At 41.4% G+C, this 13,992-nt stretch overlaps 1 protein-coding gene across 2 annotated transcripts in view; it reads left to right on the top strand.

Annotated features, from left to right (window-relative positions):
- Positions 1 to 13,992, top strand: part of TRAPPC8 (trafficking protein particle complex subunit 8) — a 156,204-nt gene that overhangs the window by 62,318 nt on the left and 79,894 nt on the right. For both annotated transcript variants that reach the window (XM_073631521.1, XM_073631519.1), the window contains one exon: positions 12,787 to 13,037. In XM_073631521.1, coding sequence (XP_073487622.1) covers positions 12,787 to 13,037 — 251 coding nt within the window. The remainder of the gene's footprint in view (positions 1 to 12,786; positions 13,038 to 13,992) is intronic.

The following is a 13,992-nucleotide window of genomic DNA, read 5'->3' as shown; positions in this document are numbered from 1 at the left end:
ACAACAAGCAATGTGTGACAACCGTAGAGGAATACAGGATTGCTCAGATCTCACGGGATCCCCACACCACCGCTGGGCGTATATGACACCCCCTCCTGGTTACCCGTACTTTGCCGTACAATTATTTCCCCTAGGAGAAGTTTAACCACGTCCTGACGCCCTCTCCTGGTTCCTTTTCCCCAGGAGAAGTTTAAACCACGTTAACTAATTTCATCCGTGACTATATAATCAATCCCTTTTTCCCAACAGCCGTCACAGTACAGACTCCAACAAAACAAAACACTCCAAATACAGGTGGGTCAGAAACAATTGCAGGTTTGTACTATATAAATAGGCTCGAGACAAGCTATATACCTGTCTTTGTGGAGCACGGGAAGCCGATGCGGAGACAGAAACTAACCAAATACGGATCAAACAGTAGACAAATTAAGGAAAATGTCTTACCGTTTTCTCCAGAGTTGATCAGGCTCCGGTCCGCCCGTATATTGGTCCTCTTTCAGTGTCCTCTAGTTCAGCTGTCCTTTTGGGCCAATCTTGAGCCCTACGTTTTGGGCGCCAAATGTTTTGGACCGAACCAGAACCGTTCGGCACTTTTGTTTCTGTCCCCCTGGCCAAATTAATCTTCAATGTAAAAGTGTGCACACTTGAAGTAAATTACAGACACGAGACAGAGACAGACACGAGTTCAGTAGATTGATACTTCTCCTTTATTACTTCCTGGACTCTGGCTAATATATCGTGAGCCGGATATTTTGTTATCAAATCAAAAATCAAATAAGACAAGCGTATGCGGACCGCAAGATATACAGATTCATTATTGTGACAAAGTATAAGCTTTTAGCTGGGTTGTATCTATATAAGGGAATAGCAAACTATCATAGCTAAATAGGGTGTCTTGTTTCCAGTTCTTGAAAACAGGTGCAATCTCACCATAACACTCAAAGTCACATCCATTACACTATAGCCGAATGACGGCTACAGCACGGTCGCACTTTGCCGTGATCATATGACGTGCTTGCGCTGCCTCCGTGTTCTCTGCGGCGCACTACAGCAGTGATCTGTGATCGCTGCGTCCTTCAGGTGCAGCTAATCACATATCTGTGTGTAAAGAGCCATACACAGTAGCTCTTTACCATGTGATCAACTGTGTCCAGTCACAGCTGATAACCAGAAAATCCTGTTTAAATTGTAATCGGCAATCCTCTCCTTACGCTGACAGCGCCTGAAGAGAGGCGAGCCAATAACTGACAAAACCACCATGAAATGAATTCCCCATCCACTGTGCAGCCACCACCAAACAAGATAATTGGGTACACTTACCAAATCATATGGACCGCCAGCCAGTGGCAAGGGTTCAATCAAGCGAAAAAATGGAAAAGTAGTCACTTCGCAGGAACCAGCATGAGGGATGAACAGCAACACCGTCTCAACACCAAAAAGCATTACAGCCGGTTCACACAGGGGCGATTTGTCAGGCGACCTATCTGCCTGACAAGTCGCCTCCCGTTCTGTACAATGGAACCATTCTAATAGGAGCGACGCAAGTCGCTCCAACTTAGAAAAAGGTTCCTGTACTACTTTGGGGGCGACTTGGGGCGACTTGCATAGACTTCTATACAGAAGTCGTTTTGCAAGTCGCCGCGGAAGTCGTTTGCAGGTCGCCTCGCTGAGGCGACCTGCAAGTCGTGCCGCCCCTGTGTGAACCGGGGCTTAGGCTCCACGTCACAAAAAAAGAGAAGTCGCCACATAGAATAAAATCCCTAAGCCAGGGTTTTATTGAGTAAAGTAGAGCACTTACATCAATATAGATGAATATAGGCACTGAAAATGATGATCACAAAGAGTTTGAAGAGAGCGCAATACCATGGAGCTAGCACGATACAATCCGACACGTTTCATCCACTAAGACGTCATCTGGAATAGTGGACGAAATGCGTCGTCGTATTGTGCTTGCTCCATGGTATTGCCCTCTCTTCAAACTCTTTGTGATCACATCGTTTTACAGTGCCTTTATTCATCTATATTGATGTAAGTGTTCTACTTTACTTAAGAAAACTCTAGCTTAAGGATTTTATGCTGTGTGGTGATTTCTCTTTTTTTCATGACTCGTGGAGCCCAATGCTTTTTGGTGTTGAGACGGTGTTGCTGTTCATCCCTCATGCTGGTTCCTGTGAAGTGACTACTTTTCCAGTTTTTTCGCTTGATTGACCACTGGCTGGGGGTCCATACAATTCCGTAAGAGTACTCAATTATTGGGGATGCACCAAATGGGTTTTTTGGTGCCAAAACCGATACCGAAAATAAATCTTCCTTTATCCCGAAAACTGAAACCGATACCGAAAAAGCACCGAAATAGGCTTTTTTTTAATACCCAAAAAAACTATTGGATTTACAAAATTGTGTTACATTCATATTCGTTATATTATTTATATTCAACTTAATCTTTAATTTTATGAAGAAAAGAATACTACAATTCAGTAATGTCAAAAAGTACTTCAATAAAAAGTAACCCACATAAAATTGGACAGTGATAAAAATAAAATAAAATAAGACTGCAGTCAGTGCAAATTGCACCACCATACCAAATAAAACGGGCATAAAAAAAATAAATAGTAATATATAATATTAGTTATAATAATTAATATATTAATATAATAATAATAATATAAAAATGCCAAAGACTGACTTTTTTTTATATTTTATTAATTTCCAACTTACATTAGAGCAAGTAATTCAGTTCTCTCTCTCCCTAAGGTGTCCGCAGCTGGATGTGCGATAGTGTATGTATGTAGCTGCGGGTTACATACGTAGTCCTACAGTAGACCGCGCTGTGTTCCGGGTATGGGTGGAGACATCCTGGAACACAGACTAGTCTACAGCAGTGGTGCTCAGCCAATCACAGAAAGCAATGTAGACTAGTCTGTGTTTACGGAAGTCTCCGTCCATACCCGGAACACAGTGCGGTATAGTGTATATAATATAGTACTGTATGTAGACAGCCACAGATACAGAACATACAGTTTTACACATGCAGCGGGCTGACAGCTTAGGGTGAGAGCCGAGAGACAATGAGATAGTTTGGTCCAACAACAGAACTTCAACAAACTATGTATAAGTACTTTAAAAGAACAACTCTCTCAACTAACCATAACAGAAATATGGCAGAAGGCCGTTATTCTGTTTCACAGTTTCTGTAAATATAACCTAGTACAGTGCTATGCTATAATTAAATTTTTATTGTATTATTTTCTTTCAACTTAAATGAGAACTAGTAGTTTTTTCCCCAAGTTCTCTCCTTATAGTGGGGTTCCACCCAAAAAAACAAAACTAACTGAAAAATTGTAAAAAACAAAAAAAAACAAAAAAAATTTGAATATTTTTTTTTTTTTACTTACCTCTAAATGCCTGTTGCTAGGTGGTCCCCTCGTAGTCTGCCTCTTCCTTTGCCTGGGCTGGTGACATCACTTCCCCCCAGGCACAGGAAGGGCTCGGCTCTGCTCCCTCCCTCCTGTCAATCATCTGGGACCCATTACAGGTCCCAGGTGATTGAGCGGCCAATCACGGCGCGCGGCGCCGCTCGCGCATGTGCAGTGGGTGCCAGGCTGTGAAGCCACAGCCCGGCGCCCACAGTTGAAATGCCGCGCCGACGAGTGGAGGGGGGGGACGAGCGGGGCTTCGATCCCCCGCATTGCTGGACCCAGGGACAGGTAAGTGTCCAATTAAAAGTCAGCAGCTGCAGTATTTGTAGCTGCTGACTTTTAATTTTTTTTTTTTTTTTTTAATGGAGCCCCTGGGTGGAACTCCTCTTTAATGTGTCAGCGGGTGGATGTGCGATATAAAAGTGTATGTATGTAGCTGCGGGTTAGATACATACTTGTCAATATAGTAGACCACACTGTGTTCTGGCCCCGGGTATGGGCGGAGACATCCTGGAACACAGACTAGTCTACAGCAGCGGTGCTCAGCCAATCACAGCAAGCAATGTAGACTAGTCTGTGTTTATGGAAGTCACCGCCTATACCCGGAACACAGTGCGGTACTGTAGTATACACAGATACAGAACAGAACATACAATAAATAAATAAATGCAGCGCTAGAAACTAGACACACTACAAAATTAATAAGGTGCAAATAGATATTAATTGAAAACTAAAAACTGTTGTCGCTGCTGCAAAAAAGTGCTAAGACTTCACATGTGTAAGACGAATAAATGCAGCGCTGACAACTTAAACAGCACTCGAAAACTAGATGTGCACTGTGAAAAATAATTAAAGGATACAAATATAATCACTGGAATGATATTAATATAATCATAAAATAATCGCAACTGTTGCACAAAAGTGACTGTGACTAAAAATATTTTGGCACACAAAAAAGTGACATAAATTGAGATGATGTGCGGATTCCCTGAAAGAAATTCTGCTGGTCAGCGATGGTAGGCTTTCAAGCCTTCAACCTATAGGAACACACTCAGTCACCTGAAATGTTGCAGTTTCTAGAGGCAAATAGGATGGAAACTGGATCGTTGCCAATGGTATACGTGCTTGGAGATGAAGGACATCATATTCCACCCAAAAACAAAGGAAGAAAATATGGTGAAGTACCGTAGGGAAAAAATTCAGGTGCGCATAGCAGCGCTACTCACAAGATGGAAGCTGCAAACAGGAATTCAGATTACTTCCGCGATCGCCACTAGTAGCGTGCGTTCCACAGAAGACAGGAAACAACATCACTGGTTAGAATGTGAGCCGGATATTGCGTCGACGCGAATCTACAGCAGCGGTGCTCAGCCAATCACAGCAAGCACTGTAGACTAGTCTGTGTTTATGGAAGTCACCGCCCATACCCAGAACACAGTGCGGTACTGTAGTATGTAGACAGCCACAGATATAGAACAGAACATACAGTTTTGCAAATGCAGCAGGCTGACAGCTTAGGGAGAGACAATGACATAGTTTGGCCCAACAACAGAACAAAACTATGTATAAGTAGTAAGTAGTACTTTAAATAACAACTCTCTCAACTAACCATAACAGAAATATGGCAGAAGGCCGTTATTCTGTTTCACAGTTTCTGTAAATATAACATAGTACAGTGCTATCTGCTATGCTATAATAAAAATGTTATTTTATTATTTTCTTTCAACTTAAATGAGAACTAGTAGTTTTTTCCCCCAAGTTCTCTCCCTAAGGTGTCAGCGGCTGGATGTGCCATATAAAAGTGTATGTATGTAGCTGGGGGTTATATACATACTAGTCATACAGTAGACCACACTGTGTTCCGACCCCGGGTATGGGCGGAGACATCCTGGAAGTGGAACACAGACTAGTCTACAGCAGCGGTGCTCAGCCAATCACAGCAAGCAATGTAGACTAGTCTGTTTATGGAAGTCACCGCCTACACCCAGAACACAGTGCGGTATAGTACTGTAGTATGTAGACAGCCACAGATACAGAACATACAGTCAAAAGCTGGAGTTCTCTCTTAAATTGAAGTGCAAAAAACTGTAAAAGAACTACAATGAACAACCAACACATAGCACAACTAGACAATTGGAACATGCTAGGTAGTCAGTCATACTATGTTGTATGTTCCAATTGTCCAATAGCACAGTCCAATACCAATTAATTTACTATGTTCAACATGGTAAATGAACTGGTCTATGCTATGGATTTTTAAATCTATTTCAGTAAAAGTGGCAAATTTGCTTTAAGAACAAAAGCTGTTCAGCTTTCTCATAGGAATATGAGATGCTAGACTGAATAGTCTCTCACTCACTGTACTGGTGCTTGGGGCAGATTAATATCTGCGCGCAATCTGTGCAAGCAAGGGAAAACGTTCTTTGTTGATGCGCCAGTACTCAAGGGGATTGTCGTTTTTGGCAATAGGCTGTTCAGCTAAATAAATGTCCAGCTGTTGGGTATCTGCACTTGTTGTGGCACCACTATGGATTGGGGTGCATTTGTGTAAAATTTCTTCAAACATATCAGATATGGAGGGAGTGTGTTCCTCTTCACTTGTATGCGACTCTTTCTCACTATCCTCTGTGCGACACCTCGAAACTCCTTCACTAGATGCTTCCCCCACCTCCATTTGTGCCAGTATCATTTCCCGTGCACGCTGCTTTTTCTCCACATTAAAGTAATGCTCGAGGATCTAGAACTGTTGCAGTGCAGTACAGAGGGTTGGACTCGTTGTCTTGAAACCGTTTGGTTACGGCCTCCAGTAGAGTGGTTTTACCCGTTTTTTACGCCATGGTCTGTTTCTACCTCTTTTCCAAGCAGACGCTTCAGTGCAGCAATCAAGGGGATAACTTCAGCAATGGAAGCATTAGCTGAGCTTTTTTCTTTTGTTAACTGTTCAAATGGAGATAGAAGAGACAAACTATTTTCAACTAACGTCCACTGATGTGTACTCAGTGTTGCTGGCAGCTCGTAATCTGCAATGTATGCAGCTAAAACACGCTTTTGTTCAAAAAGACTTTGTAGCATATAGTAGGTGCTGTTCCAATGAGTGGCTACAACTTGCTGCAGTCGTTTCAGTGCCATTCCAAACTGCATCTGCAAAGCTTGTAATCTGGAATAAGCAAGTGGAGAATGCTTAAAGTGACCCACAATTTTTCTTCCTTTTGATACGATATCAGATATGGTGTGCTGACTCAGCAATCCTTCATTCACAGCCAATTGTAGCGTGTGTGCCATGCATGGTATGCTTTGAAGTTCACTGTCCTCCATTGCCTTTGCCATGTTCCGTGCATTATCTCGGACAATCAAATGCACTTTAGACTTCTCAATGTGCCAAGTCCCAAGCATGGTTTTTAAAGCATCAGATATTGCTGCTGCAGTATGTGATCCAACAAACTCACGTGCGTTAAGTAGGATGTTTTGCAATTGAAATTTGTCATCTATCCACTGCGCTGTCAGGCTAAGCATGCTCGTTGGACTGACGTCTGAACTCCAAATGTCGGTAGTAAAACTGATTGCTATGATGTCGGTAGTCATGAGCTCATGAACGTGTTTTCTAACACTGCAAAACAATTCAGGTAGACCGGTATCTGCAAAGTAGCGTCTGCTTGGTAGATAGTAACGCGGCTCAATATGTTGCATGAGCCTACGGAATCCAACGTCCTCCACAACAGAGAATGGCTGGTCGTCTAATGCAATAAATTCCATAATTTTATCTGTAATGGCATGAACTTTGGGAATGTCACTTGCATATTTTTTAACCTTTTCAAAGACTGTGGCCACAGATGGTGTTAAGCCTGAGGCACTTTTTGAAAGTGGCGCTGTTTTCTTATAATCTGCCTGCTGAACTGGATGTGGTGTTTTCAGGTGGTGTATCAAACCTCTTGTTGAAAAATGCCTTGGCACTGTACCCCCTCTTGAAATTTCTTCTGAGCAAAGACTACAGATTGCAAATTTGGGGTCTTTATCAGAAACTTTAAAATATTTCCACACTGCAGACATGGTCCACCTTTGCTGGTAGCGCAGAATAATAGCATAGAATGATTTTTTATAGCGGGAGTGAAATCTGAGGGGGGAAAAAAAGGATGAAATCAATTTAAAAGCTAAACCCCAGAAGACAGCTTTAAAAAATAAAAAACTAACCAATCTTTTGTTTACGGTGCAGCTCTTGCCATGCAAGGTAGTTATGTCTGCACTGCAGTACATCTGACTTGTACCAAAAAGATAAAGATAATTGAACTGATTAAATGTAATTTGAAATGGATTGCTTGCAGTTTTCAATTGCATGCTATTTTATTTTTTTGAGCTATTCTGTAGTATACTATAAACTTGTGCTTGTTGTCATTGAATTTGACACTTTGTCAGCGTAGTATACTAGTATTATAAGTTATACTAAATAACTATATTATATTTATTGCATACTGTCATGTTTAAAAAATTCATGTGCTTGCTGTCATGTGTAGTATAACTATAGTCAATGACAACAAGCGCATACATTTTATAGCTACAGAATAGCTCAAAAAATAGCATGCAATTGCAATCCATTCCATTCCATTTCAAATCAAATCATATTTAATCAGTTCAATTATATAAAATCTTTTTGCTACAAGTCAGATCTACTGCAGTGCAGACAGACAGAAATTTTAAATACGGTACTAGTATTGCATGGCAAGAGTGCTGAACTTGTTGTTTAACAAAGGCCAAGTAGTAAGTAATACATGTTGTTTGACTGCTATAGACAGAAAGATCATCATTTCAGTTTAAGTACTATAATAAAATAAAATAATACTGCTAGTTAGGTTTCTGTCAGTTTAAATAAGGCAAAATGCTCACTGGCGAATAGTAGTAATGGTAGCCATGCAGGAGGGACAGTGCCCACTCTTGTACTTGAGTATGCTATGTGCAGCCCTCTATGAAGCCATCTCTCGGGCACCAGCAGAGTTTCTCGGGTCCCAGCAGCGTGTCTCTTGGGTCCCAGCAGCGTCTCTCAAGCATGAGGAGCGTCCGCAGGGAAGGTGCCAGCGTCTCAGCAGGGAACGTGCAGAGAACGTGCTTACGAGTGCAGCGTCTTAACCACGAGGAACGTGCACGCCGCCCACCGCTACTGCACATGCGCGATTTTCAGCGCCATTATTGGCAAGAATTCTCTTTCGGCATTTTGCTATCGGCCATTTTCGGCCGATATGTTTCGGCAGCCGAAATTTCGGTGCATCCCTATCAATTATCATGTTTGGTGGTGGCTGCACAGTGGGTGGGGAATTCTTTTCATGGTGGTTTTTCCTCATGGATACAGACTATATATATTCTTACCATCTCAGAACTGTCCTCAATCTAGAAGTCACATCTATTTACATGGACATATTGTGTATCTAATACGTGTTTTCACTTTTGAATCAAGATTGGTGGACATTGTGATTTTTCCACTTGTTGGTACATTTGCACTTTATTATGTATATATACATTTATGTTTATACAGGTATAAACCATTATTCTTGTACATCTGACACATTAATTGTGTTGCACTGACACTTTACTTGCACATTTTTTCCTATACAGCTCTGCATTAATTTTCATTTATTTATACACCGTTTGTCTAATTGCAGTGTCAGCAGCTTTTTTATTTGTTTGGTGGCGCAGTAATTTTTATAATTTATAAATCCACACGGGACATCCACACTGATAATCAGGGCACTGGTTATCAGTGCAGCCTCATCAGCGCACATCAGTGAATGAGAAAAATTACTTATTTACACAATTTTATGACAAACTAAAAAACTTTTTTTTTTTTTTCATTTTTAGCCTTTTTTTCGTTTGTTTAGCAAAAAATAAGAACCTCAGTGGTGATTACATGTCACCAAACGAAAGCCTTATTTGTCTCAAAAGAAATTTATAAAAATTTTGTTTGGGTACAGTGTTGCATGACCGCCAAATTGTCATTAAAAACGCGACAGTGCTGGAACCTGAAAATTGGGCTGGACAGGAAGGGGGGAAAGTGCCCTGTGGGTAAGTTGTTAAACCCAAAATCAAAAATGTAATGTAGCTTACCAATGATTGGACATGTTGGCTGCATCAGTTTTCTTTGTCTTTTTTCGCTCTGTTTTCACCTGGTGATCTGGCCAGTAACACACCTGTACTCGTGAGAGACAACTCTGGATGAATGAGCACAGGAGGCACAGCAGACAGCACCATTATTAGTCTTGGGCAGGGTAGTGTTAAATGTATTAGCAGATTTAAATTCACTAGCAAATTGAAGACAAATTCCAGTTCACACTTTATAGTCAGCTACAGCAAACAGTTTTTTTTTTTCCTTTTGGGATAAAGGTTTTGCATGAACAAATAGGATCTAAACATTTTAATTAACCCCTGCCAGTGTTACAGTGAGGGAAAAAAGCATTTGATCCTCTGCTGATTTTGTACATATGCCCACTGACAAAGAAATGATCAGTCTATAATTTTAATGCTAGGTTTATTTTAACAGTGAGAGACAGAAGAACAACAAAAATATCCAGAAAAACGCATTTCAAAAAAGTTCTAAATTGCTTTGCATTTTGAGTGAAATAAGTATTTGATCCCCTATCAATCGGCAAGATTTCTGGCTCCCAGGTGTCTTTTATACAGGTAACTAGCTGAGATTAGGAGCGCTCTCTTAAAGATATAGAATATCTAGATAGATGTATAAAAGACACATATCTACAGAAGCAATCAGATTCCAATCTCTCCTCCATGGCCAAGACCAAAGAGCTGTCCAAAGATGTCAGGGACAGGATTGTAGGACCTACACAAGGCTGGGATGGGCTACCAGACCATCGCCAAGCAGGTTGGTGAGAGGGTGACAGTTGTTGCGATTATTCGCAAATTGAAGAAACACAAAATAACTGTCAGTCTCCCTCGGTCTCCATGCAAGATCTCATCTAGGGAAGTTTCAATGATCATTAGAATGGTGAGGAATCAGCGCACAAGTACACAGAGAATCTTGTCAATGATCTCAAGGCAGCTGGAACCATAGTAGTCTCCAAGAAAACAATTGGTAACGCACTACACCGCGAAGGACTGAAATCCTGCGGCGCTTGCAAGGTCTCCCTGCTTATGTAAGCACATGTACAGGCCCGTCTGAAACTTGCTAATGAACATCTGAATGATTCAGAGGACAACTGGGTGAAAGTGTTGTGGTCAGATGAGACCAAAATCGAGCTCTTTGGCATCAACTCAACTTGCCGTGTTTGGAGTAGGAATGCTGCCTATGACCCCAAAAACATCATCCCCACTGTCAAACATGGAGGTGGAAACATTATGCTTTGATGGTGTTTTTCTGCTAAGGGGACATGGCAACTTCACCGCATCAAGGGGACGGTGGACGAGGCCATGTATCAAATGCTGGCTTTCCTCAGCCAGGTCATGGATGGGTATTCCAGCATGACAATGACCCAAAACGCACAGCCAAGGCAACATAGAAGTGGCTCAAGAAGCATATTGTGGTCCTGGAGTGGCCTAGCCAATCTCCAGATTTTAATCCCATAGAAAATATGTTGAGGGAGCTGAAGGTTACCAAAAGTCAGCCTTGAATCCTTAATAACTTGGAGAGGATCTGCAAAGAGGAATGGGACAAAATCCCTCCTGAGATGTGTTCAAACCTGGTGGCCAACTACAAGAAATGTCTGACCTCTGTGACTGCCAACAAGGATTTTGCCACCAAGTACTAAGTCATGTTTTGCAAAGGGGTCAAATACTTATTTCACTCATTAAAATGCAAATCAATTTATAACTTTTTTGAAATGCTTTTTTTCTGGATATTTTTGATATTCTGTCTTTCACTGTTAAAAAAATAAAAAAACCTACTATTAAAATTATAGACTAATCATTTCTTTGTCAGTGGGCAAACATACAATATCCACAGGCAATCAAATACTTTTTTCCCCTCACTGTTATTGGTTTGTCTCATCCATGTAAACCGATACATTCTGCTGGAGAGCTTGTGTTTTTGAAAAACGACAGGCTTGCTGGCTGGATCATCAAACTAATACAGCTATTTCAACGAATATATGTAAATATACTGAGTGCATCAATTTGTACAAACAAAATTGGGTTGTCTGGGATTTGAAGATCTTCCAAGGATGGGGCGTGTATTTCCTCTAGGAAGTGCTAGGGTTTCCTGCAAATGGAACTAAGGCTTTATGTATTGGCAGTGGTTTCTTTTCATACATTTAAATTATCTGCCCTCCGAGAAGCCCCCCACAACATATACAGAGAAAGGGGGGGGGGATGTTGGAACACCTTATATTCATCCAAAGAAGGTTGGGGGTATAGTCAGGGTTATTTTACCGGCCTATGGTTGCTACCTGAATAATAGTACCCTTTACACCACTAATCCATTATTGGATTGGAATGACAAAAAATGATCAACAATCAAAAATGGTTGTTCTAGGGACCAAATTAACATATGTAAAGAAAAAGAGGAGGGGGAGAGAACCTCCAAAAGACGGTCCACTCAAGAACATACGGGTGTTAACCTAAATATCTTTATTGATTATCCCAGTTAAAACAGTGTATCTATCCAAAAACCATAGAATTAAAAATTAAAAATAGGACAGAAGGTCCTACACAGCACTGGTGGCCACCGATATATTCCACGTACATAAATCACTCATGCATCCATACACACATTAACTAATGGGGAAGACCCGGGTCTGATCTATATTCCATCTACTTCCCAAATAAAGTTTATGAATAGATTGGTTATTGCCACTTCGGTCCTCCCTATGTAAAGTGCAGGTGCTGGTGATTAGAAAGATATCCGTCCGGATATTAGTAATGAGGAAGAAACAAAACTTCAATATACAGCAGGTGGATGAATAAAAAGTCCCTGCGTTACCGGCTATATAACAGCAGTTGGAGGGCAATGTAATGTATTCGGTAAGGAAACAAACGGCAGATAGCAATAGATAGTGTGCCTCCGTGTATGTTGGAGCACTACATAGCTCACCGTTTGACGTCTTCAACCAGAATGTTCACGGGCCCATAGAGGACAATAGTAGCCGCGTTAACTTAGTGTGGGGGAGCGGACATACGGTGTGCTCGTCTATGCTGACAGGAGCTGTTGCTTCCGGGTCTTTCCGTGGGAAAGTACGGTGTGTCACAGGGTCCAAAAATGTTCCGCGCTTGGCCTGTCAGTTCACCAGGGGAAGCGCTTAGTCCCAGTGTTCACCGCAGGGCTCGGCCCGATGTCTTAAAAATTCCTCAGATCGCTTAATTTCTTACATAAGCCCCTAATGCACTATAATTTATATTTGTTTGCTATAGATGATGTTTTTTTCCTTCATTACAGAGGGTTTATCAAACAATTTTAAGACTCATCCACTTGACCAGATCAATGATGCTGGAGGTAGCTTTGATGGACTGGATAATGAAAGAATGCAGAGTTCAGTCAGTGAAACGAAGAAGACAGCAACAGGAACTCCCCATGGCAGTTGTTTGACTCTTACTGATCATGATCGCATTAGGCAGTTCATACAGGAATTTACCTTCCGTGGACTCATACCTCATATAGAAAAGACCGTACGTCAGCTTAACGATCAGGTCAGCTTATTGCAGATTCCTGTTCCTTTTTGCATGGGGTTTTTCTGCAAGTATTCATCTTTAGGTTGACTCTGGAACCGCCTGGAAGGTATTAGGAAGCTACGTTTTCGACCTGGGAAGGTACACTTAGAACCCTGGACGTTTAGTAGTGGATTGCAAGTAGAGCCCTGGAGATCCCATGTGTCCCAAATTTTTGGATTCGGAAGGGCATCCCCTGGGTTTTGTAAACAAATTGAATGGTGAAGCTATATTAATTTCAGTCCTTCAGTGGGAGATAATATGTGGCAGGGCCTGGATTCAAAGTGGCATTTGGGGCATAGGGCACAATAAGATGGTCTAATTTTGGAAAGATAGATGGCCAACAAGTAGGTGCAATGTAATATATGAAGATGTGCAAGTTTAGCTGACCATCTTGGGTAACTTTTTTTTTTTGTGGACTATCCGGGCCCTTAACCCACTGGGATCTCAGGGCCATTGAATCCTGAAAATAACAATACAACGTAGGTATATCAATTTGGGTAAATCCAATGTTCCCAAGAGAAGATCCAGAGAGTTGTCAGGTAGTTATGTTGGCAGATGTGAGACTTGTGGCTGAGAAGCGTGCCATAGCAGAAAATATCTGAATATCATTTCGTTTGGTAGCCGAAATTTAGTTTCAAAATGGGGAAAAGGTGTTACCCTCAATGTTGTGAATCGGGGTAGTCTGAACAAACTCAGTGGTGAAGATGAGAAAGATAAGATGCAGGTTAACTTGAGATTGGAAACTGCAGGTCCCCCATTTAGGGGCTTTAGGATAGTCTAACAAAGATGGTTTTGATTGAAAAGGTCTACATCTACATTGTTGCAGGAAAGTCTTTCTTTTTGAAGTCTTAATTAACATCTCAAAATCCTTTATCCTTTTAGGCCCCTTTCACACAATCGGACCGTTCAGGTCCACCTGTCAGTTTTGACGGCG

Source organism: Aquarana catesbeiana, linkage group LG05 (genome assembly GCF_042186555.1).
Source record: "Aquarana catesbeiana isolate 2022-GZ linkage group LG05, ASM4218655v1, whole genome shotgun sequence".
Classification (NCBI taxonomy): Eukaryota; Metazoa; Chordata; class Amphibia; order Anura; family Ranidae; genus Aquarana; species Aquarana catesbeiana.
The sequence above is the reverse complement of the archived record's forward strand: the minus strand, read 5'-3'. Positions and strand labels throughout refer to the sequence as shown.